Source organism: Capra hircus, chromosome 16 (genome assembly GCF_001704415.2).
Source record: "Capra hircus breed San Clemente chromosome 16, ASM170441v1, whole genome shotgun sequence".
NCBI lineage: Eukaryota > Metazoa > Chordata > Mammalia > Artiodactyla > Bovidae > Capra > Capra hircus.
The window spans coordinates 5,165,593-5,193,013 of record NC_030823.1 but is presented as its reverse complement, the minus strand read 5'-3'; the positions used below and the strand labels follow the sequence as shown (position 1 = coordinate 5,193,013).

At 36.5% G+C, this 27,421-nt stretch overlaps 1 protein-coding gene across 1 annotated transcript in view; it reads right to left on the bottom strand.

Moving 5' to 3' along the window:
* LOC108637766 (complement factor H-like) overlaps positions 1-27,421 on the bottom strand; it is a 62,725-nt gene that overhangs the window by 15,046 nt on the left and 20,258 nt on the right. Inside the window, exons 2-10 of the mRNA XM_018060123.1 lie at positions 24,476-24,652; positions 21,809-21,994; positions 21,519-21,698; positions 18,875-19,054; positions 13,361-13,543; positions 5,268-5,477; positions 4,410-4,583; positions 2,479-2,655; positions 1,269-1,442 (exon numbers count right to left, since the gene is read on the bottom strand). Coding sequence (XP_017915612.1) covers positions 1,269-1,442; positions 2,479-2,655; positions 4,410-4,583; positions 5,268-5,477; positions 13,361-13,543; positions 18,875-19,054; positions 21,519-21,698; positions 21,809-21,994; positions 24,476-24,629 — 1,618 coding nt within the window. The 5' untranslated portion in view covers positions 24,630-24,652. The remainder of the gene's footprint in view (positions 1-1,268; positions 1,443-2,478; positions 2,656-4,409; positions 4,584-5,267; positions 5,478-13,360; positions 13,544-18,874; positions 19,055-21,518; positions 21,699-21,808; positions 21,995-24,475; positions 24,653-27,421) is intronic.

Here is a 27,421-nt window from a genome sequence, read left to right as displayed (position 1 = left end):
CCAGTCCATCCTAAAGGAGATCAGTCTTGGGTGTTCATCGGAAAGACTGATGTTGAAGCTGAAACTCCAATAATTTGGGCACCTCATGCAAGGAGTTGACTCATTGGAAAAGACTGTGATGCTAGGAAGGATTGGGGGCAGGAGGAGAAGAGGACGACAGAGGATGAGATGGCTGGATAGCATCACTGACTCGATGGACATAAGCTTGAATGAACTCCAGGAGTTGGTGATGGACTGGGAGGCCTGGTGTGCTGTGATTCATGGCATCGCAAGGAGTTGGGCACGACTGAGCGACTCAACTGAACTGAACTGAACTGAACTGAATGTACTTCTTGGTTTGGATTCCCATCCTGTCTGATCTCTAAACACTGAAGTGTCCCAGTACCAAGTTCAGACTCACATAAAAATAATGTGTACACTCATTTCCTGAATGAGTTCAGCTAGTTATTGTTCAGTCACCAAGTCGTGTCTAACACTTTGTGACCCCACGGACTGCTCATGCGAGGTTTCCAGGTCTCTGACCTCTCCTGGAGTTGCCTAAGTTCATGTCCATTGAATCAGTGATGTCACCCAAACATCTCATCTTCTGTCACCCCCTTCTCTGTTTGCCTTCAACCTTTCCCAGTTTCAGGGTGTTTTTCAAGGAATCAGCTATTCACATTGAAGATAACCCTACTAGCATGGGAGATGACTGCAATTGTCTGGTGATCTGAACATTGTTTAGCACTGCCCTTCTTGGGAATTGGTGAGGATTGACCTTTTCCACTCCTGTGACTACTGCTGGGTTTCCCAAATTTGCTGACGTAATGAGTATAGCACTGTAGCATCATCCTGTAGGATTTTTAATAGCTCTGCTGGAACTCAGCTAGTAACCTACCTTTAAATATCATCCATAGGTACAGCTCCCCACATCTATGTCAGATTTTGTGATCAGGCCCCAGCTGCTTATTCCATGTCTCAAAGTGGAATTTCTTGTGCTGTTAAATGTAACTATGGTATCTTTTACACACTTATCTTCAGAAAACAACTATCTAAATTGTTTTAAGACAGGAAATGTCCCATGATTCCAACTGCTCAAATCTGGTCAACACTGTCATACAATAAATATGTTAGATTACATATTCAGACCACAAAAAACTGGATTTTCAGCACCATTTTTTTGCAACTAAAAATTGTTCCAGAAAGGCTACTTCATCCTAATTTTGATTTAATATAGTTTGTTATTATATTCTCTAAATTGGGCGGACAGGGTGAGTAAGATACTCTACCTTTGCACTGAGGTGGTTTTGTCCAAGTTCCATCTAAACATACGACATCTATTTCCCCAAAAAGGTCATAATTCCCAATGCATTCGTAACGTGCTCTCTCACCACTTTGATATCTAGACTTCTGATTTTGTATAATAGCATTTTCCACTTGAGGTGGATTCACACAGGAAACATCTGAATAGAAAGGGAAAAAAGTATATCTAATCTAATGATTATCATGAACAGCAAGGAGGAATTAGAATGTCAAATACATTCCATGGTTGTTTCGATTGAACAGTTAATCTGTCATGAAAGACTGCTAATTGTCAGCAGTTTATATGTAAGGTTAAGGGAAAGGAAACAAAGCAATATTTTTCAGCATGAATTAAACTTCTGTATCTTAAATCTCTCCCCTATACTTCACTATAAAAGTGATACATAATTTTTAGGGCACTGAAAAAAAAAAGGAGTTTTCCTGGAAATCTCTTTCTAAGGTTAGTAAAATAAAAATTATAAAGTGTATAAATTCAAAATGTATTTATAAGCCATAAGCAAAACATAATAAAAATATCATTTAACATCAAGTTTTGGTTTACATTCATCCCGTTTATGAGATATAACTTTAGGGCCTTTCAGAAAATAAGCACAGGAGGTTCTTCTTTAGAGACTTGATCAAGAATTAACACACTTTGAAGAATACTATAGTTGCAAAGAGAAGATGATTAATTAAAGATTTGAACAGAAAATCTGGAAAAATATTAGAAAAATAAAATGTAAATTTACAAAACTGTACTTTAATGATATTTCGGGGGCAAATGCTAAGGACACCACCATCAGTGATGTGCATTCCTCAGTGTGATTCAGGGAATGAAGAGGCTGTGACTACCAGAGGCTGTAGCCATGGGTCTTAAACTGAAATATACACAGAATTCCTTGGGGATCATCAAGACATTGTCAGAGTTGCAGCCCCAGAGGTTTAGATTCAACAAGTCTGAGTGAGCCTGTGAATCTGCTTGCATATCTAACAGTTTACAGAATGTGCTGAGAATGCTCTGCCAGGACTGTGCTTTGAGAACTATTGGGCTACAACACCACAAACCATCCTGTTGGGACAAACTGGCTTTTGACCTGGCCTAAAAGTAATCTATGTCCATTTAATGATAGTGGAGGCAATTTTCTACATTATAATACTTCAGATACTTATATAAATTTTAAAGTTTTACCAAAGTACCTCTGCATGCTGGCCTTCCTATCCATTTGCCCTTAATACACTGTATAGTATTAGCTCCATCCAACTGATAATATGATCGACACTTAAAAGCCACTTGTTCTCCTGACTTATAGGAATCCTTCTCCCGATCTATGAGTACAGCATCATCAAAGGTGGGCAAGTTAATACAGTTTGTGCCTGAAAGAAAAAAGAATATGCATTTGTTAAGTACATCTTTAAAGATTCATAGTGACCACTGATTATATTCCAGAAAATAAATAATTACATATCAAACCAACAAATATTCTACATCATTTCTCTTATACCTTGCGACAAATGTTAGAAATCTTGATTTAGTCACATTGACCATCTCTATATTATCAAAAATACAATATGGGAATGGTGACATTCTAAGAGGTAGAGCTGCATACTTCTCAAATTTAAATTCTCTTCTGCCATGACAGCCCACCTAAATTATGCATGTTTCTGTTTTTGCTTTTATCAAAATGTTACCTTGAGTTATGTTAAATGTCTTAGAAAACTGCATATTACAAAGAGATGATTGACAAATTAACAGCAAATTGAGTAGTGATAAGAGCAGAGTTCAGCCATAGTACAGGAACAGAGACCAGAAATCTGAGATGTATATCAGAGGATGTTCAAGCTGCACCCAAGATGATGAGAAAGAGATCGTTTAGTGTTATCAAATTGCCAAACTCCATTGGGTCACAGAAAAAGCAGGGGAATTCCAGAAAAACATCTACTTCTGCTTCATTGACTACACTAAAGCACTTGATTGTGTAGATCACAGCAAACTGTGGAAAGTTCTTGAAGAGATGGGAATACCAGACCACATTACCTTCCTCCTGAGAAAACTATGAGGGTGAAGAAGTATCAGTTAGATCCGTACATGGCCAATTGACTGGCTCAAAATTGGAAAAAGAGTACTTCAAGGGTGTATATTGTCATCCCGCTTATTTCACTTAAATGCAGAGTACATCATGCAAAATGCCTGGCTGGATGAAGCTCCAGCTGGCATCAAAATTGCCAGGAGAAAAACCAATAACCTCAGCTATGCCTCAGATGACACCACCTTAATGGCAGAAAGTAAAGACAAACTAAAGGGCCTCTTGGTGAAGGTGGAAGAAGAGATTGAAAAAGCTGGCTTAAAACTCAACATTCAAGAAATGGAGATCATGGCATCTGGTCCCATCACTTCATAGCAAATACGGGGGGAAAAATGGAAAGTGGCAGACCTCGTTTTCTCGGGCTCTAAAAGCACTGTGGATGGTCACTGAAGCCATGAAATTAAAAGATGCTTGCTCCTTGGAAGAAAAGCTATGACAAACCTCAACAGTCTTGTATGATTTGAGAGTTGGACAGTTCAGAAGAGTCAGGCTGTGTTCTAAAGAATTGATACTTTTGAACTATGGTGCTGGAGAAGACTCTTGAGAGTACCTTGGACTGCAAGATCAAAGCAGTCAATCCTAAAAGAAATTGACCCTGAATATTCAAAGGACTGATTTTGAAGCTGAAGCTCCAATACTTTGTTCACGTAATATGAAGAGCCAACTTATGGGAAAAGTCCCTGATGCTGGGAAAGATTGAGGGCAGGAGGAGAAGGGGACAGCAAACGATGAGATGGTTGAATGGCATCACCGATTCAATGGACATTAGTTTAAGCAAACACCAGGAGACAGTGAAGGACAGGGATGCCTAGCTTGCTACAGTCCATAGGGTCGCAAAGAGTGAGAAACAACTGATTGACTGAACTACAACAACAAATCAAACTTTTATTATTTCTAGGGTTATTAATTCTCTGCCAGAATTCAGAACTTTTCATGGATACCTTGTTAAATTCTAGAATTACTGCTTAATTTCATATTTGGGCCATTGATGCTTTGAATTAAAAGATATTTGTCAGCTTTAGAATAAAAGGAAAAATACTATACTTATGCAATCTTGTGGACGAGACCATTGCCCCCCTAAACATCTTATAGATGCAGGTCCATCAGTTCCAAACCCTTCATCACAGTCGTAAGTAACTTCTTCTCCATATTGGTAACTGTATTTCTTGTGAGATACAACACCATTCTGAATATAAGGTGGAACTCCACAGGGAAGTCCTGGGAAGACATGAAAGAATGAATTCATGTTTTGCTATCTTTGAAATTTAATTTGATGTACTGGTCAATATATTTGGTATTTTTACTTGAAAATAATAAATCCTTATACAGGAACTTCCATGACATGGGAGGCAAATGCACAAATTTTTCCTAAAATTACCATTCTGGTGTGTGTCCACTTGAGCAAGAACTTGAAACTGAAATTTCCAATATATGAAAGAAACCATCAGTGCTTCTTTAACCAATCATGAATAATGAAAGAAAAACACATTGAGACTCCACACATCATCTTAGGAAACGTACTATATATTGTAAGAAATTAAAAGGGACATTTTAGGGAAGACATGGAACATTTTTTTGAAATTTAAATAGGTAGGAATGTAAAATATAAATAGTTAGGTTTAGTTTTATTGCATATCCAGTGTTAATACAAAATAATTGCCAGATTGAAAAGCAATTCTCTATAGAACAAAAGAAATTATTAATAACAAAATGATTAATTTTATATGTCAAATGATATAATGTATAAAATATAGATATTATAATACATAAATGATCTATAAATGGATAAGTTACTTGATATCTTTAGAAATCTAATGGATTGAGTCTCATGACTTTGATGACAATTGATTAGTTTTAATGAATGGTACTGAAAATAGATTTTGGTTTGCCTAGTGTCCTCACCTACACACTGAGGTGGAGAGCTCCACTTTCCCATGTGGCATATTATCACATTATTTTCAGATATCTTGAAGCCTTCTTCACAAGTATAACTTAACTTCGTGCCATGTGCATACAGCCTTTGTTCATGTATTTCTCTCCTTTCTTCTGCAGAGCTAGATGAGTTAATGGTTCCATGGTCTATTTGAGGTGGTTGAGAACATCCAATTTTTTCTATATGAAGTACAGAGGTCAAAGAGTAAAGTGCAAATATAATCTTTAAAATTAACATGTTAATACAATCAAATATTACTTTGGATTTTAAAATAAGAATAAAAAGAAAAGAATACTCAGAACAATTTACAGAATTTTAAAACTGACAGATATTTGAAACTTGCAAGCTATTTGTCTCCATAAACACTATGCTACTACCACTTGTTCAATGTGCCCCTTCATCCTTTTTTAAATGGATTTCTTATTGAAATGTTGGATGTATAACACTATGTTAGCTTCAAATGGGCTACAGAATGATTTTACTTTTACATACATTATAAAATGACTAACAATATGTCTAGTAACAATAGTTCCTAACAAATTTATTACAACATTATTGACCATATTATGTATGCCTATATTACATCCCTCTGGCTTCCTTATTACATAACTGGAATTTGTACTTCAAAATCCCCAGTATCTATTTTGCCAACCCCCTCCTCCTTTCTTGCAACTCACTAATTTTCTGTATCTGTATGAGCCTGTTTTCCTTTGATTTTTAGATTCCACAAATAAGTGAAATCATGTGGCATTGTCTTTTTCTATCTGACCTACCTCTCTTAGAATAAATACATCCTAGACACATCCACGTTGTTGCAAATGGAAATGTTTCATATTTTATGGCTTGGTCATAGTTCATATAGTGTGTATATATAAAACACCTTCTTTAACTACGTATATATCAGTGGACTCTTTAGGTAGCTTCCAAACCTTGGTTATTGTGTGTAATGCTGCAGTGAACATTGGAGTGCATATATCTTTTTATATTAGTGTTTTTTGTTCCTATGAATAAATAGCCAGTAGTGGAATAGCTGGATCATATGACAGTTCTATTTTTAATTTTTAAATGAAATTCCACATTCTTTTTCATAGCAACTCTGCCAGTTTACGATCCCACCAACAGTGCACTAAGAGTCCCTTTTCTCCACATCTTTGACAACACTTGATGTCCTTTTCCTGACAGCTGTTATTACAAGTGTGAAGGGACATCACATTATGGCTGCAATATGTTTTTCCTGTATACAGTAGTCTTGCCTGCAAGCTTTTTTTTTTTCCTTTCATTACTTTGTATATGTTGTGCCAGTCCACTGTGACCTAAAAAATATTCTTCAGAAGCTGTTGATACTTGTTAGGGTCTCCTTGTAGGTAACTACTGCCTTTTCTCTGGAAGAAGAAGAGGGTGACAGAGGATGATATGGTTGGGTGGCATCACCGTTTTAATGAACATGAACTTGGGCAAACTCTGGGAGATGGTGAGAGACAGGAAAGCCTGGCATGTTGCAGTCCATGGGGTAGCAATGAGTTGGACATGAATTGGCAACTGAACAACAACTTTCTTTTAATTAATTTTTTATTTTATTTTATTTTTTAATTTATTTATTTTAATTGGAGGCTAATTACTTTACAATATTGTGGTGGTTTTTGCCATACATTGACATGAATCAGCCACGCGTGTACCCGCATCCCAAACCCCCCTCCCAGCTCCCTCCCTATTCAACCCCTCTTGGTTGTCCCAGTGCACCAACTTTGAGTGCCCTGTTTCATGCATTGAACTTGGACTGGTGATCTGTTTCACATATGCTAATATACATGTTTCAATGCTATTCTCTCAAATCATCCCCCCATTGCCTTCTCCCACAGAGTCTAAAACTCTGTTCTTTATATCTGTGTCTCTTTTGCTGTCTCGCATATAGGGTCATCGTGACCATCTTTCTAAATTCCATATATATGCATTAATATACTGTATTGGTGTTTTTCTTTCTAACTTATATCACTCTGTATAATAGGCTACAGTTTCATACACCTCATTAGAACTGATTCCAATGCAATCTTTTTAATAGCTGAGTAATATTCTGTTGCACATATGTACCACAACTTTCTTATCCATTCGTCTGCTGATGGACATCTAGGTTGGTTCCATGTCTTAGCTATTGTAAACAGTGCTACGATGAATATCGGGGTACATGTGTCTCTTTCAATTCTGTTTTCTTCAATGGGTATGCCCAGCAATGGGATTGCTGGGTCATATGGTAGATCTGTTTTCAGTTTTTTTAAGGAATCTCCACACTGTTACCCATAGTGGTGTAGTAGTTTGCATTCCCACCAACAGTGTAAGAGGGTTCCCTTTTCTCCACACCTTTTCCTGCATTAGACTTTTAAATAGCAGCCATTATGACTGGCATGAGATGGTACCTCACTGCGGTTTTGATTTGTAGTTCTCTGACAATGAGTGATGCTGAGCATTTTTTTCATGTGTTTTTTTCATGTGTTTGTCATCTGTATGTCTTCTTTGAAGAAATGTCTGTTTAGTGCTTTGGCCCATTTTTGGATTGGGTCGTTAGTTTTTCTGGTATTGAGAGGCATGAGTTGTTTATAGGATTTTGAGATTAGTTTTTTGTCAGTTGCTTAGTTTGCTATTATTTTCTCCCAGTCTGAAGGCAGTCTTTTCACCTCGCTTAGAGTTTTCTTCGTTCTGGAAAAGCTTTTATGTTTAATTAGGTCTCATTTGTTTATTTTTGCTTTTATTTCCATTACTCTGTGAGGTGGGTCATAGAGGATCTTGCTGTGATTTATGTCAAAGAGTGTTTTGCCTATGTTTTCCTTGAGGAGTTTTATAGTTTCTGATCTTACATTTAGATCTTAAATCCATTTTGAGTTTACTTTTGTGTATGGTGTTGGAAAGTGTTTTAGTTTCCTTCTTTTACAGTTGGTTGACCACTTTTCCCAGCACCATTTGTTAAAGAGATTGCGTTTACTCCATTGTATATTTTTGCCTCCTTTGTCAAAGATAAGTTGTCCACAGGTACATGGATTTATCTCTGGGCTTTTTATTTTGTTCCATTGATCTACATTTCTGGCTTTGTACCAGTACAATACTATCTTGATGACTCTAGCTTTGTAGTATAGTCTGAAGTCAGGCAGGTTGTTTCCTCCAGTTCCATTTTTATTTCTCAAGATTGCTTCGGCTATTCGAGGTTTTTTTTGGATTTCCATACAAATTGTGAAATTATTTGTTCTAGTTCTGTGAAAAAAAATGTTGTTGGAGCTTGATAGGGATTGCACTGAGTCTATAGATTGCTTTGAGTAGTAAACTCATTTTCAGTATATTGATTCTTCCGATCCATGAACATGGTATATTTCTCCATCTATTTGTGTCATCTTTGATTTCTTTCATCAGTGTTTTACAGCTCTCCATGTATAGGTCTTTTGTTTCTTTGGGTAAGTATTTTATTTATTTCATCACAGTGGTGAATGGGATTGTTTCCTTAATTTCTGTTTTATCATTGTTAGTGTATAGGAATGCAAGGGATTTCTGTGTATTAATTTTATATCCTGCAATTTTTTATCCTGCAAATATTCATTGATTAGCTCTAGTAATTTTCTCATGGTGTCTTTAGCGTTTTCTATGTAGAGGATCATGTCATCTGCAAACCATGAGAATTTTACTTCCTCTTTTCCCATCTGGATTCCTTTCCAATCTGGATTCCTTTTCTTCTCTGAGTGTTGTGGATAAAACTTCCAAAACTATGTTGAATAGTAGTGGCGAGAGTGAGCACCTTTGTCCTATTCCTCACTTTATGGGAAATGATATCAATTTTTTCCATTGAGGATATTGTTTGCTGTCGGTTTATCATATATCGCTTTTATTATGTTGAGGTATGTTCCTTCTATGCCTTCTTTCTGGAGGGTTTTTTATCATAAATGGATGTTGAGTTTTGTTAAAAGCTCTCTATGAATATATTGAGATAATCATATGTGGGGTTTTTTTGCTTCAATTTGTGTATGACATTGATTGATTTGTGAATATTGAGGAATCCTTGCATCCTTGAGATAAAGCCCATTTGGTCATGATGTATGATCTTTTTAATATGTTGTTAGATTCTGTTTGCTAGAATAATGTTAAGGATTTTTGCATGTATGTTCATCAGTGATATTGACCTTTAGTGTTCTTTTTCTGTAGCATCTTTGCCTAGTTTTGGAATTAAGGTGATGTTGGCCTCACAGAACGTGTTTAGGAGTTTACCTTCCTCTGTATTTTTCTGGAAGTGTTTGAGGAGGATAGATGTTGAAAAGAAAAGTGAAAGTGAAGTTGTTCAGTCGTGTCCAACTCTTTGCAACCCCATAGACTGTAGCCTACCAGGCTTCTCCATCTGTGGGGTTTTCTAGGCAAGAGTATTGGAGTGGGTTGCCATTTCCTTCTCCAAGGGATCTTATGTACCCTGGGATTGAACACAGGTCTACCACATTGCAGGCAGATGCTTTACCCTCTGAGCCACCAAGGAAGGATAGGTGTTAGCTCGTCTCTAAATTTTTGATAAATTCATCTATGAAGCCACCTGGTCCTGGGCTTTTGTTTCTTGGAAAATTTTTGATTCCAGTTTCCATTTCCATGCTTGTGATGGGCCTGTTAAGATTTTCTCTTTCTTCCTGGTTCAGTTTTGGAAGGTTATACCTTTCTCGGAATTCATCCATTTCTTCCAAGTTGTCCATTTTATTGGCATATATTTGCTGATAATAGTCTCATGATCCTTTGTATTTCTGTGTTGCCTGCTCTGATTTCTCCATTTTCATTTCTAATTTTATCGATTTGATTCTTCTCCCTTTTTATCTTGATGAGTTTGGCTAATGGTTTGTCTATTTTATTTATCTTCTCAAAGAACCAGCTTTTAGCATTTTTTAATTTTTGCTATAGTTTCCTGTATTTCTTCTTCATTTATTTCTGCCCTAATTTTTATGATTTCCTTCCTTATACTAAACCCAGGGTTCTTCTTTTTCTAGTTGTTTTTGGTGTAAAGTTAGGTTATTTTTCTCTTGTTTCTTGAGGTAACCTTGTAAAGCTATGAACCTTCCACTTAGCACTCTTTTTACTGATTCCCATATGTCTTCAGTTGTTGTGTTTTCATTTTCATTTGTTTCTATGCATATTTTTATTTCTTTTTTTATTTCTTCCCTTATTTTGTTAGTTATTAAGAATCGTGTCACTTAACCTCCATATGTTTGTATTTTTAATAGTTTCTTTTTCCTGTAGTTGACATCTAATCTTACCACACTGTGATCAGAAAAGATCTCTGAAAGGATTTTCAATTTTTTTTTTAATTTACCAAGACTAGATTTAAGGCCCTGGATGTGGTGTGTCCTGGAGAATAGCCCTTGTGCACTTGAAAAAGATGAACTGCACTGTTTCGGGGTGAAATGCCCTATAGATATCAATTAGGTCTAACTGGTCCATTGTATCATTTAAAGTTTGTGTTTCCTTGCTAATTTCCTGTTTGGATGACATGTCCATATGTGTGAGTGGGGTATTAGAATCTCCCACTATTATTGTGTTATTATTCATTTCTCCTTTCATACTTGTTGTCATTTGCCTTATGTATTGAGCTGCTGCTATGTTGGGTGCATATATATTTATAACTGTTATATCTTCTTTTTGGATTGACCCTTTGATCATTCAGTTCAGTTCAGTCGCTCAGTCGTGTCTGACTCTTAGCGACTCGATGAAGCACAGCACGCCAGGCCTCCCTGTCCATCACCAACTCCCGGAGTTCACTCAGATTCACATCCATTCTGTCAGTGATGCCATCCAGCCATCTCATCCTCTGTCATCCCCTTCTCCTCCTGCCCCCAATCCCTCCCAGCATCAAAGTCTTTTCTAATGAGTCAACTCTTCATGAGGTGGCCAAAGTACTGGAGTTTCAGCTTTAGCATCATTTGGTAGTGTCCCTCTTTGTCTCTTTTCACAGCCTTTATTTCAAAGTCTATTTTATCTGATATGAATATTGCTACTCCTGCTTTCTTTAGGTCTCCATTTGTATTAAATATCTTTTTCCACCCCTTCACTTTCAGTCTGTATGTGTTCCTTGTGTTCAGGTGGGTCTCTTTTAGACAGCATAATAGGGGTCTTGTTTTTGTATCCATTCACCCAGTCTTTGTCTTTTGGTTGGGGCAGTCAACCCACTTACATTTAAGGTAATTATTGATAAGTATGATCACATTGCCATTTACTTTGGAACAATAACATTATTAATTTTTTTCCATTAAATGATAATGTGTTCTGGTATGGACCTCTTCAGGTTCATCTCTTTTGGGGACTGTCTGATTTCAAGACCTGAATGTCTCTTTCCTTCCCCACGTTAGAAAAGGTCAGCTATTATTTATTCAAATAAGTCTCTGTCTCTCTCTGTTTTAGATCCCCATAATGAGAATGGTACTGATGTTGTCCCAGATGTCTGTTAACCTATCCTCATTTTATAAATTCTTTTTCCTTTTTCCTATGCTGTTTGGGAAGTTTCCACTACCCTGTCTTCCAGATCTCTGATCCATTCTTCTGAATCCTCTAAACTACTAAAGATTTTCTTTAGTGTATTTTTCATCTCAGCTGTTGTATCCTTCAGCACTGTTTAATCCTTTATATTTTCTTATTCTTATAATTCTGCTTTCATCCATTCTTCTCTAGAGTCTACTGAACATCTTTATGGTCATTACCTTGAATACTTTATTGGGTAAATTGCTTATCTTAACTTTGTTTAGTGACTTTTCTGAGATGTTGTCTTATTCCTTCATTTGGAATGCATTTCTCTGTCTCCTCATTTTACCTAACTCTGTATTTATTTCTAAGAGTTAGGTGTACTCCTGATCTTAGAGAAGTAGTCTTATGCAGAAGTCTATGGGGCCCAACAGAATGGTCCCCTCTGTAGGATCTGTGCAGCAGATCTAGATGATATAGGGGTGCCCTTCTGTTGTGTCAATGCCAACTACTCTAGGTGCACTGGTAGGCAAGGGTCCCACCTCCTCCCCAGGTGCCTGACAGACTGTGCCTCATGTGGTGGCTGCCAGCCCACTCACAGGCAGGATGAAGTGATGATGGAGCTGGCTTCAGGGCCTAAGCATACCTGAGCTGGTGATATCACACCCAAGAGCAGGGTAAGATGCAGGTGTAGCAGCTGTGGAGCCCCGTGGAGTCTGGGGTTGGTGTTGTCATGCCGGTGAGTTGTTAAGCCTCTGGTGCTAGTAAGCTATGTATGTGTGTGTTAGGGAGAACTCTAAAGTGGTACTTGTCTCTCATGATGGCTGGTACCAGTATCTATGATCCCAATTGTCTCCTATCTCTCTAGAAGTTTTACAAAGAAAAACAAATTAGTCTAACCCAAGCCTCTTTCCCATTGATGCCTCTTCACTGGAACACAGAGTATGTGAGATTTTGTATGCCTTTAAAGAACAGAAGAAGCTCTGTTTCCTAAAGCCCTCTGGCTTTCTTGTGCACAATTTACTCTGGACTTCTAAGTTAGCATTTCTGGGGGCATATTTTTTAGGACCATGACTTCCAGGCTGGGTAGCCCAGTTGTCCCTTCATTCTCGTACTTTTGATCATTAGGAATAAAGTTTGCATAAAATAAAATGTACCTGTTATTTGCACAGTAGCCCAAGGAGTTTGTCTGCATTTCACATCAGAGGTGAAAGAGTGTTCATCAGTTCATAAACTGAAGCTGTGATTTACTCTTTCAAGATAAATTGGAAGAGACAGAGAGGACTTCATCTTGCTGATCCATACAAAGATTGTGTGCATGCTCAGTCACTTAGTCATGTCCACTCTTTGTGACCCAGTGGACTCTAGCCCACCAGCTTCCTCTGTCCATGGAATTTCCCAGGCAAGAACACTGGAGTGGGTTGCCACCCTCCTCCCCAGGGGATCTTCCCCATCCAGGATTTGAACCCATATCTTCTGCATCTCTTGCATTATAAGAGGTTTCTTTACCACTGAGCCACCATGGAAGGATACAAAGCTTAGAGGAGTATTAATCTTCTTTAAAGAATATTTTAAACAAACTTATGCATGCACTGCTTACCAATACAACGTGGGATTGACTGCCATCTCCCATCCTTGCACACAATTTCTTCTGCATCTTGAATTAAATAATTTTCTTTACATAGAATTGATATTTTTTCTCCATCCTGGTATTTCACAGTAGTTGTCATATCTCGAGCATTGGGAATCTGAGGTGGAGGTGGGCACGTTTGTATTTGTGCTTCTGAAAATATTAAATTTAGATTTCTTGATTAAAAAGCATAAGGCCAAATATTAAAGGAAATTTTTTCAATAAACAGAAAGCTCTAATGATATATCATAAATGATCAAATAATATGATACTCTGTAATTATACTCTTAAGCTTGTTTAGCACTTCAGTATATCACATTTAGTTCATTGTCTCATGATCTTAGTTTCTTCCTTTTATTCTTCCTGTGCTCAATCTTGCATGATTTATGTAAAACGGATTATATTTTTTTTCTAACCTTTAGAATGCCCTAATTGAATTGCTCACTCAGTTATAGGTACTGAGGAAACACTGTTATCAGGGTCTTTTTTTTTTTTTTTTAAGCAGGTATTCATGATCAGATATATTGGAATTGGATTGAAGCCCTAGCAAATTTTTCTACCATGGGAGTTGTTTAGCCATATGAGAAACTACATTTAGTTAATAACATTAATTTGATGCTGATTCTTGAACAAGGTAAGTTAGATATGTTCAGTGGGATTTAGAGTGTATTGTTTACAGTAGAGTACTCTCCTGGAGGTACAATTCACTAGCTAGCCTGCACTGTTCAATGATATATACATAGATGAATGAACCTTCTTTAACGGATTAGCACGCCTGGCTTTTTCTACGTGACCAGAGGGTATAAAGGATCCCTCTGTAGACTGTCTGAGTCCATCAAATAGAGATACCTAAATATCCAATTCATAATCTGAAGACAAAGCTTGTTCTGCTCAACTGAGGGAAGACTGCATGAATACACCTGGAAGAATTTGGAGCCCTCTATGACTCCTTGGTTTTGCTTTCTCCTGTCATACTTCATTTCTATTTCATTAGAAACACTATGCAAGTATAGGCTGGAAACTCATAAATCCTTCCAGGGATCCAACATTTTGTATTAAATTCAGGGAAATATTTGACTGAATACATAGTAATATCATCAGATTTTCTATTCTGATCTAAGTCAATAGGAGTATTTTTTTGTGCTGTGTTGTGCTTACTCACTCAGTCATGTCAGACTCTTCGTGACCCCATGGACTCTAATCTGCCAGGCTCCTTTGTCCATGGGGATTCTGGCTTCTCCAGGCAAGAATACGGAGTGGGTTGCCTTGCCCTCCTCCAGTGGATCTTCCCAACACAAGAATCGAACCGAGGTCTCCTGCAACTCGGGTGGATTCTTTACCATCAGAGTCACCAGGAAAGACTTGGAATCTTTTATGTTTCATCAAAAATATTTCTCTTATTTCTGTTTCAACTATTTTGACATTTCTATCAATGCATTTTCAAGAATTCATTTTCTTTTATATTTAATGTTTTATGTTGATTTTTGTCCTAATTTAATTTGTTAAAAGTCTTGCAAAACTTAGTTTATACACTACAATTCCCCATAAACTGAATATTTTGCAAATCAGCTACTTATACTTCTTAGCTTATTATAAAAATTGACATTTTAATTTTAGTTTTTCTTTCCTTCTATGCTCTTTGGATGTATGTTCTTTTCTAGATTCTAGATTGTACTACCTATTACTTAAGTACCTTCATTTTGTAAAGCAAGTTTTAATCTATACATATCTTTGTTTTTTTGCTGTATACCATGGATTCCAAAGTATACTGTTTTCATTTTACTTAATTTAACATAGTTTCTGCCAGTAAATCACAGAATTTTTTTTTTAATTTTCAAGTTTTGTGATATGGGTGAATAAGTTGTTTAGCTAGCTTTCTTTTAATTTACAATTGCTTTTAATTTATAGAGAATAATTTGAGGACACATATCATGAAACTGATTAGGAATTCTTTTATCACATGAAAATAATCGGGTGTTTTTAATTAATTATCTATATTTCAATAAATTAATGTGGACTTCCCAAGAAGGGATATTATGAAAACTATGAAGACCTATTTTATAAATATTAAAAAGGTAATTCACAAGGACTAAGCCATTATAAATATATAATGTACCCAAGAATATATCAAAATACATGAAGCAAAGATGGGCAGAACTGAAAGAAGAAATAGACAAATCCACACCCCTTTTTAGCAATTCTGAGAGCCTTCCTACTCTGATGGATAGAACAACTAGAAAAAGCTATTTTAAGACATAGGGACATTTTAGAACACTATGAACAAGTTAACCTGATCCAGAAACTAGAATATGCATATACTTCATATGAAATAGAAACATCACAAAGATAGACAATATGCTGTGCAACAAAGAATAACATTTAAAATATTAAAAATTTACAGTGTGTTCTATGACAAGGGAATTAGATTAGAAATCAATAAGAACAAATTATCTATGTAATCAACGATGATAATCATCAAATTGTGTACAATAAATATATGCAGCTCTCTAGATAAAAATCATACCACAGTATTACTGTTAATGGAGAATGAATTATTTAGAAAACCATAAACATGTGAGAATTAAACAACACATTTCTAAACAACTGTTACATCAAAGAAGCCACTAGGAAGATTAGAAAATATTTCACATGCAGTTAATTGAAAATAAAATTGATATATATTTATATATTTTTGAGGCACAGGTAAAGCAATGCTTAGAAGTGAACAAAGGTAGTTTTACACAGGTAAAGCAATACTTAGAAGTAAAAAAAGGTAGTTTTACAGGTTTAGATTTGAAAAACAGGATGGTTTGAATCAATGTTTTCATTTTTATCTTAAAAAATGAGAGCAAAATTACAATGAAGCAATCAGAAAAAAGGAAAATTAAGTCCACAAGAGAGAAAAAATTGAGAAAGATTAATAGAAAACAGAAAATTAAGAAAGTTAAAAATCATGAATATTAACAAGGTAAAAATTAGACAAGAGAGGAAATGGAAGAAGCTGAGTGTGTTTAAAATGTTAATTTGAAAATGATAATGTTGAAAAACAAAACTTTATTCACAAAATGAAGGAGGGAACAACTCTCAATACCAAAAATGAAGGAGGTGATATTACCAAATATACTATAGGATTAGAAGAAAAATAGAATGTTAAATGACTATTAGAAATGTTTTTCCATCAATCAATTTCATAAGTTAGGTAAAATAGTTATTTCTTGAAAAATGCAACTTTCACACACTGATAAGACAATGTAGAAAATATGAATAGCATACTCCCTATTAAAGAAATTGAATTCTTCATCAAGGGAATTTTTTGAAGAAGCAAACTGCATATCAGATCTCACGTGTGCTCAGTCGTGTCCAACTCTCTGCAACCCTATGGACTGCAGCCTGCCAGGCTTCTCTGTCCATGGGATTCTCCAGGCAAGAATACTGGAGTGGGTAGCCATTCCCTTCTGCAGGGAATCTTCCCTACTCAGGGACTGAACCCGGGTCTCCTGAATTGCAGGCAGATTCTTTACTGTCTAAGCCCCCAGGGGAGCCTATTCGTATGTCTGGAAAAATTGAAGCAGAAGTAAATAGAGACATATCATGTTTATGAATTCAAAATTCAATATGGTAAGGAAGCCAATTGTCCACAATTCGTTTCTCATCACAAAGTCATCCCGTTCGATATACAACCCAATATTTTATCAAAATTTGTAAGTTTCCCCTGAAATTTCTATGTTCAAAACCAAAATAACTAAAGTTATATTGAGTGAGAAGAACATACTTAGAGACTATTATGAGACTTTCAGCCTGCTAAAAAGCTAGTTACAAAGGTAATTTGGCAGCAATGAAGATAGTTAAATGACTAAATAGAAAGCTCAGAAATAAATCAACACTTTCATCGTTAACTGATTTTTCATTTCAACGGCTTTTCCACACATATTCTTAAAATAATTGACAATCCACCCATAAAAAATCAACTCGTACTTTATGCAATCCTCAAATGTTAACATGAGACAGATAACATACTTAAATATACTCACATAAAATTATAGTTTCTAGAAGAAACTGTAGAACATATGTACTTCACTACCTGTAGATGTTATTCGTTTCCTTAAAGATGAAGCTGTGTAGCAAGCTCTTTTAATTTTATACTTGATATTAATTTAGAATAATTCATAAACGTGAATTCCTTGAAATTTGTTGAGAATTCCTTCATCATATGAAATAATAAATTGTTTTAATTTAACTATCTTTAATAAGCTAATATAGACTTCCAGACAAGGTGCATGTCAAATATTAAGAAATATTTTATAATTCTAAAAAAGTTAATTCACAAGGACCAAGCAATCATAAATATATAATGATTAATATACAATGCTGTGCTTAGCCACTCGGTCAGGTCCCACTCTTTGTGATGCCATGGTCTGCAACCTGCCAGGCTCCTTTGTTCTTGGGGCTTCTCCAGGCAAGAATACAGGAGTGGGTTGCCTTCATGGGATCTTCACAATACAGGGATTGAACCCAGGTCCCCCCCACCCCCACCCCGCCCACTGCAAGCAGATTGTAGACTGATCTACCAGGGAAACTCAGGAATTCTGGAGTGGGCAGCCTAATTCTTCTCTAGGGGATATTCCTGATCTAGAAATTGAACTGGGGTCTCCTGCATGGCAGGGGGATTCTTTACCAGCTCAACTACCAAGGAAGCCCATAATATACAATGTACATTATGTATCGGCATGGCAGTTATTTAGAAGCTTGTTTAATTCCCAAATAGTTATGCTCTTCTAAATAATTTATTTTCCATTAATACAGCTTTATTGTTGTATGATTTTTATATTAGGATCTTTATAAAAGGATGAATCATGAGGTTGAATATTAGACAGTAGACCTGGTTTTCTATTGATTTGAAACTTTATAGATATTCTAGTCTTGTAGAAATTGGTAAACATATTGAGGATAGGGAGTCAAGATGTCATAGAGTCAGAGAAGAGAAACAGATATTAAAAGTAGAAAATTGAAATGAACCTATTTAACTGGAATTCATCAGGTAAATATGTCTCAAGTCTTTTCAAGATAGTTAAACAAATAGAGAAACAGATGACTAGATAGATACATATATATAAATAGATAAATAGATTGATACATATAGATACGCTGATAAATGCATAATAGTTCAGCATAAGCATAAGTACATTTATGTGTAATACACAAAATCAGAAACAATGGCTTTCCCATAGAAATGAGCACACCTATAGCCCAGATGGTAATTTAAAGTCACAAAGTCTCTGAGTGGTTTGTCACATAGCTGACTAAGGCACATTATACAATTAATATTTAGACACAGTATTTTGATTAGCTTCTAAATTACCTTGCAGATGGAAAATATTTGGAATGATAAATAGCTAAATTTCCTTGAAGCAGACAAAGATACTATTTTTACAAGTTAGAGAGATATAGGATACATTTTTTAAAACATTATGGACAAGAGATTACCTTCTTTGCAGTCTACTTTAGGATCCCATTCTCCATTTATACAGATTGAGTGTTTGTGTTCTGATTTTCCTCGACATCGGTAACTTTTGTTGGTGTTATGGTCATATTCAATCGTATGTGCTGGTTTTCCCTCAGGTGGAAATAATGTTGACCCTTTACACTTCTTAAGTTCATCTGTTGCTATAAAATGAAAACATTCTCTTGAAAAGACTAATTCTAAAGAACCAAATAGCTAAGTATGGCAAAACCAATACAATATTGTAAAGTAATAAATAAATAAACAAACAAAATAGCTATGGAGTGAATAAAATAATGATGATAGAATTTATGCCTACAAATTCCACCAGCCAAGTTCTTTCTGATCAAATTTCATGAGATGAAAAATTATACATGAGCCTGAGTCTTGCGTCCAGTCTTTCTTTTGAAATTTCAGAGAAAATACCCATCTTAAAGATTTCTGCCTTTTTGATGATCTACATAGCGAATAGTTATCACATGAATAAATTTGGTCCCAAACTTGAAATCTGTGCAAATGTTCATATAATTTGCGTGTTGACCTTAAGCATCTCTGCATTGTTTGTAATTCACAATCTTAAAACAATAAAATAAAAACAATTTTCTGTGGACAAAGCATACCAAGTTGCTACTTTATAAATGTTTTTTCAAGAAATGTAATGAAACATAATAAGAAAACTACATCCAAGGTGTTTTGCATAGAATCTTAACTTTTAAGCAAATCTTTTACCTGACACCAAAAATAAATAAACACTTGAAATAAGAAGATGGGTACTTAAAGTTACAACCTATCTTGTATGTATACTTAGAGTCTTTGAACCACTATGTTATATATCAGATCATTATAATGCAATATGAAACAATGATAACAATTTTTCCTAGCTCCAGGATAAGTTAAATATGGACTTAAAAAGCTTTATATATATATATATATACCTATATATATATATATATATATACCTATACCCATACCTTTATATATATATATATACCTATTTCATAATTTCAATGCAGGTGGAAGTTCTTTTTGAATTTGACAAAATATCCATATAGGTCTTTGGCAGTGTATGTTAATGATTTGTTAATGATAAGGTTTAAGTGAAATGAATAAAATCAGGAAAAGTCAAGTAGGTAGTCAAAGAAAAGTGACTATTTCAAAATGAAACTCTGAAAGAATAAAACTACAAGGTGAATTGAAAATACAATAAAGGCTTGAGAATTAGCCCTGTTTTTAAGTTTTGTTCAGGGTGTTGAGTGACATAAAACCAGTAGTATTCTTCAAGGAATGGTGGCCAAAGGAAGATGTATACTCAAAAGGAGAAATAGTGGCTGCGGACCTCATCCTGTGATGGACTGGTTTCTGGAAGGAAAGCAGACTGATTTTATTAGGAGAAAAGAAGCATAGCAGGAAGACGAGCTAGGTTAGGCAGAGTTACAAAATAAACCTTGAGAGAAGAAAACTGGAATAAGGTCTGTTATAGCAAAGGGGGACTATAGCAAACTGAATACAGGTAGAGGACTAACCTTTGCAAGGAAAACTCTGAGGTCAGAAGAGTAATAATTTTCCAAGCATTTTGGCATTAGGTAGAATGAAAAGTTAAATGAGGTGAGGTCATTTGAGGAGATAGAAGAGAACAAAGATGAGGTTTGGTTTTGAAGAACTGGCAATACCTAGGACAGGAATGTGTTCATAAAATTGTAGGGATTAATCAGCAAAAATATTACTATTTAACTAAACAAATTCCTACTAAATGTCTCCCATCTGTCAACTGGTCTTTTGAGTGTGGGTCTTTCGACATACTGTCAGCAAAGAAAACAGCTATCAGTCCCTTGCCCTCACTCAGGGCCTGAGCCAAAGCCCTAACTTCTTCTTGGAATAATTAATGACTAGAAATATAATGAGCTAATAGGCCTGGACATCCAGGGCTCTCTTTGAATGCAGACCCCAGGAAAACTCCAGGAAAAAGTCGATTTCAAGAGAAAATGAAAGAAGGCAGCTAACATTGATTCTCCTGGTCAGTCATCAAAGACTTGGTCATCAAAAAGTCAGGATGAGTCTCTTACAGGGAAATGTGTCAGGGCAGGTTCCTGGCCCCACCCAAGTGCCTCCCATGACAGAGTTACCTACTAGCAGGGAGGGCTTGAGCCCACCCTCCTCAGCACAGTAAATTCTCTTTGCAGAATTTGAAACAGACAGAGAAATAATCATTGTTAGAAGCTTGAGAGAGGCAAGATTCCTACAGAAATGTATTAAATGGGTATTTTCCTCAACTGTAATTCCTGATTTCAAATGTTCTAAAAGAAAGAGTATCATATAAAAGCAAAAATGGCATTTCTGCAATGATAGTTGTATTTTCCTGGTAATTAGTACTCCCATTTTAATCGCATGAGCAACTATCAGTAAGATTTAGCTTCACACTTGTCAAAATAAACAATGTTAATATCAGGACAGAAAGATGGATAAAATTCTACTGCTATTTATATTTTTCCTCTTTAGACACATACTGAACTATAAAAATCAACTGTTTGGGATCATTATAATTTAAGATCTGACATTTTCAAGGATAACTCTAAATTTCAACAGTATGGCTGCAAATACTAAAGGTCAATTTGAGATGTGTATTCTGACCAATGCACTGAGGAGGCTGGGTCCACTCTCCACTAATACACGTAATAAATCTGGGTCCAATCATTGTAAATGCTTCTCTGCAACTGAACTCTACCGAGTCTCCATGGTGATAGGGAGGGACAGAAGGCTTGATATCGCCGTGATCAAGGTCAGGTATATCTCCACAGGTACGCTCCTCCTCTGAAAATCCACAAAAATATGTTCGTCTTTAAAATATTATTTAAATGTGTATATGAATACAAATAAGAGTAGTGATTTACCTTTAAATATTACTATTTTTAATACATTACCAATACACACAGGTAAAGCTGTCCATCTTCCATCAACACACTGAATTTTATGAGAACCCTTCATCAGAAATCTGGAGTTGCAAGCATATTCCACGACCTCATTATGTGCATATTCTTCTTTGTGTATTTCTTTCCCTTTTCCATTGAGAAGTTGAGGAGGTGGAGCACACGATTTTACTTTCCTTACTGTAGAAATATTGCATAAATTATGGTTACATTGTCTGTCTTATGACTGAAAAACCCAGCTAATGCAGAAATTTATTTCGCTAAATGATCTTTTATTTGTTATATAATTTACTTTAGCATTCTTAAACAATGAAAAAAGAATAGTGTTTACAGCAGACTCGTGTTTACTAATTCTGTTACTCTTCTTGAACTACCATATTGAAGTCTATGTATGCTCAGAATGCATGTTCATTATCCAGACATGTAAATAAATATGCAAACCAGTTACTCAACACAGGTATGACTGTAAATATCATAGCAAACATAGCAATACATTTATTCCACAGAAACACTGTATGAAATCTTTTTGAAAAAAAATATCATTTGAGAGAAGCATTTGAACAGTTTAACTTTGATTCATATGATTTGATACTGTGACTGAATTGACTTTAAGTTACTTGAACACTCTTTAGACATACTTGCAGACACTAGATGTAAGTTCAGTTCAGTTCGGTCACTCAGTTGTGACTGACTCTTTGCGACCCCATGAATTGCAGCACACCAGGCCTCCCTGTCCATCACCAGTTCCCAGAGTTCACTCAGACTCACGTCCATCGAGTCAGGGATGCCCCAGCCATCTCATCCTCTGTCGCACCCTTCTCCTCCTGCCCCCAATCCCTCCCAGCATCACAGTCTTTTCCAGTGAGTCAACTCTTCGCATGAGGTGGCCAAAGTACTGGAGTTTCAGCTTTAGCATCATACCCTCCAAAGAAATCCCAGGGCTGATCTCTTTCAGAATGGACTAGTTGGATCTCCTTGCAGTCCAAGGGACTCTCAAGAGTCTTCTCCAACACCACAGTTTAAAAGCATCAATTCTTCAGTGCTCTGCCTTCTTCACAGCCCAACTCTCACATCCATACATGACTACTGGAAAAACCATAGCCTTGACTAGATGGACCTTAGTCAGCAAAGTAATGTCTCTGCTTTTGAATATACTATCTAGGTTGGTCATAACTTTTCTTCCAAGGAATAAGCGTCTTTTAATTTCACGTCTGCAGCCACCATCTGCAGTGATTTTGGAGTCCAAAAAAATAAAGTCTTACGCTATTTCCACTGTTTCCCCATCTATTTCCCATGAAGTGATGGGACCAGATGCCATGATCTTCATTTTCTGAATGTTGAGCTTTAAGCCAACTTTTTCACTCTCCTCTTTCACTTTCATCAAGAGGCTTTTGAGTTCCTCTTCACTTTCTGCCATAAGGGTGGGGTCATCTGCATATCTGAGGTGATTGATATTTCTCCTGGCAATCTTGATTCCAGCTTGTGTTTCTTCCAATCCAGCGTTTCTCATGATGTCCTCTTCATATAAGTTAAATAAGCAGAATGACAATATACAGCCTTGATGTACTCCTTTTCCTATTTGGAACCAGTCTGTTGTTCTATATCCAGGTCTAACTGTTGCTTCCTGACCTGCATACAGATTTCTCAAGAGGCAGGTCAGGTGGTCTGGTATTCCCATCTCTTTTAAAGTTGTCCACAGTTTATTGTGATCCACACAGTCAAAGGCTTTGGCATAGTCAAGAAAGCAGAAATAGATGTTTTTCTGGAACTCTCTTGCTTTTTCCATGATCCAGCAGATGTTGGCAATTTGATCTCTGGTTCCTCTGCCTTTCCTAAAACCAGCTTGACCATCAGGAAGTTCACGGTTCACGTATTGCTGAAGCCTGGCTTGGAGAATTTTGAGCATTACTTTACTAGCATGTGAGATGAGTGCAATTGTGTGGTAGTTTGAGCATTCTTTGGCATTGCCTTTCTTTGGGATTGGAATGAAAACTGACCTTTTCCAGTCCTGTGGCCACTGCTGAGTTTTCCAAATTTGCTGGCATATTGAGTTCAGCACTTTCACAGCATCATCTTTCAGGATTTGAAACAGCTCCCCTGGAATGCCATCACCTCCACTAGCTTTGTTCATAGTGATGCTTTCTAAGGCCCACTTGACTTCACATTCCAGGAAGTCTGGCTCTAGATTAGTGATCACACCATCATGATTTTCTCTCCAATATTAATAGTAGAACTGCAGGAAAAAGGAAAACTAACAAGAAATCCTGCCAGTGTCAGGTGCCTCATGCATTGCTGTGGAATCTCCACCACATATTCCAAGAAGCTCCTGGAGGCCAATTTCTTAAAGAAGGAAATCTGAGGTATCTGCTACCCAGCACATGTCCTTGGTGAGTATGCTGCTGCTAAGTTGCTTCAGTCGTGTCCTACTCTGTGCAACCCCATAGACAGCAGCCCACCAGGCTTCTATGTCTCCAGGATTATCCAGGCAAGAATACTGGAGTGGGTTGCCATTTCCTTCTCCACCTTGGTGGGTATATCTCTGCCTTAATGCATTAGACTCCAGATGCACTTGAAGTGGACAGAAAATTAAAGGAGGGAAATAAAAAGATTATTATCTGAAATCCCAATTCTTGCTCCAGCAACTGTCAGATAAATATTTACCTTTACACGTTGGAAGTCTAGGGGACCATCCAAAGTGGTAGCACTGAACTGAATCTGCTCCAACCATAATTCGACCTTGGCTGCAGGAGAATTTCAGCACATCTCCAACTTCAAATGTTTCTTTCCTGGGATAAGCATTTAAATATGTATCCATTTCAGGAATACTGCATTCTCTTTCTATCGAAAAAGATAAATAATGAGTGAGAATATTTAACCATTGGAAGATAAATATTATTTGTGTCACATAAAATGAGGTGCTGGGTACTGCATACACAGAGGACATACATTAATGCACATTAATGCTCTTCCTTGAAAAACATTACATGTTAGGTTTTATACACCCTCTGCACTCATCTGGGACTTTTGAGAAATATTAAGGTATTGAGCAGCAACATATATGTCCTGATAATTTATTTGTAAAGTCAACTTGTTAATACTGGATCTGATTTTATCACTGACATTTACAAAATATAATGCTGCTTTTTTGGTCTCAAAATGTATAAATATTCTCTCAGAATAAAAAAAAAGACACAATTTTTAAATTGAATACAAATGAAAAAATGGTATTATAAAAATATAACTGGAAAACTAGAACACACAAGAGAGACATTTCTCTTGTATTTGAGTTACAGGTACATTAAAAATCACTTAATTTTATCTACAAGTGTAGAAATCAAACTGAAACATGAAACAAAATGAGTAAACATGTTCAAGGTCACATAGGCATATTCTAGATGTCTTGATTATATATGGGACAACACAGACATCTAATCTTATTGTACCCATAAATGAGCTTAACTATTAATATCCGCTTAATTATTCTGATTCATTTTAAAAAATGTGTAAACTTATCATTGAAAATGTGTAAAATCTATGAAATTTGTGACATTGCTGAGTGTGGATTAGTCACCCAGTTGTGTCTGACCCTTTGTGACCCCATGGAGTACAGCTGGCCAGGCTCCTCTGTCCGTGGAATTCTCCAGGCAAGAATACTGAAGGGAGTAATTCATTCCTTTCTCTAGGGGATCTTCCTAACCCAGGGATCCGCACCACAGGCAGTTTCTTTACATCTGAGCCACCAGGGATTGCTACATATTATCAAAATTTTCATTATTCTTATTTGGAATCTCCTATTGCTCAATAATTTATAAACTTCAAAACTGGAATTTAAGAATTAGAATCTCACCCAAAAGAAGGACTATCTAATAGTCTTCAAATATTATCATAAAATTATATAGAAGCTAACTAGTTTTAAAAGTAATGCTCCCTCCCCCCAAAATCAATAAATTTATTTCTGCTTTTGTTTTACTGTTGAGTTTTGTAGCCTAGCTGTGAGGTTACTCTTGATGAGAACCATTGGGATTCCTTTCCTAAAGTTGTATTCCAAACTTCCACATAGCAATATTTCTAACGGTATGTGACTTTGTTTACATATATTGTGCTTCAGTTCAGTTGAGTTCGGTTCAGTCGCTCAGTCATGTCCGACTCTGCAACCCCATGAATAGCGACACACCAGCCTCCCTGTCCATCACCAACTCCCGGAGTTCAATCAAACACACGTCCATCCAGTCGGTGATGCCATCCAGCCATCTCATCCTCTGTCGTCCCCTTCTCCTCCTGTCCCCAATCCCTCCCAGCATCAGAGTCTTTTCCAATGAGTCAACTCTTCGCATGAGGTGGCCAAAGTACTGGAGTTTCAGCTTTAGCATCATTCCTTCCAAAGAACACCCAGGGCTGATCTTTAGGATGGACTGGCTGGATCTTCTTGCAGTCCAAGGGACTCTCAAGAGTCTTCTCCAACACCACAGTTCAAAAGCATCAATTCTTTGGTGCACAGCTTTCTTCACAGTCCAACTCTCACATCCATACATGACCACTGGAAACTTACATAAAATTCCTATTTTATCCTACTATGTAAAGTGCTGCCTTAAGAAAAAAAGATCTTAATATTAGGCTGTTTTCTAACTGCTTTCTTTACAAACAGTGACTGTAAAAATGACATGATCATCTTAAAAGCCTTTGCCTTTACTTAGAATTGTTAGTAGCTCACTTGTGTCTATCTCTTTGTGATCCAATGGACTGCAGCCTGCCAAAATTGCATGGAATTCTTCAGGTGAGAATATTGCAGTAGTTAGACTTTCCTTTCTCTAGGGGATCTTCCCGACCCAGGGATCCAATCCAGGTCTCCTGCAATGCAGGTAGATATAGTACTGTCAGGTGGCTCAGAAATTTTGAAAGGGAAAGTGTGGTCTCTCAGGCATGTCTGATTATTTTTGATCCCATGGACTATAGCCCACCATACTCCTCTGTCTGTGGAATTCTTGAGGCAAGAATACTGCAGTGGGATGCCATTCCCTTCTCCAAGAGATCTTCCTGACCCAGCGATCGAACCCAAGTCTCCTGCATTGCAGGCAGATTCTTTACTAAAATAATCAATCTTTTCTAAAATAAGTCAATTGCTTTGCTGCCTCAGCTGCTGCAAAGGCAAGTGTCTCTGCTGACGAGTGGTTTCCAGGCTTTCTTTGCATAGACGTCTTCCTACATAAACTTGACCCACAGTCCCTCCTACTTTCTAAGCACTTGGATTCTTTTGTTCTTAGAATACATTTATTGGAACAATAGAATAGAAATATTTTTACTTTTTGGTTAATTATTTATTTTATTTCATCTTTTTTTTTTCTTTTTTTCATACTGGCATGAAAGCTCTTGAAAGGCAAACCAGTGGCCGCCACTGTATCTTTCACAATTTTCTCTTAGCTTACTTCTGGCACATATTAGATGCTTGCCTACAGCCTGAAAACTGAAACTACCTGGGCTCTGGACACTGTTGAACAAGCCTGGCCCATTTCTATAACAAGCTCCCTCTATGTATCTATATGAAATCTCTGTGCTCAGTCTTTTCTACACTGCCCAGTGTTCCTTCTCCTCCTTCCCCCATGCACCATT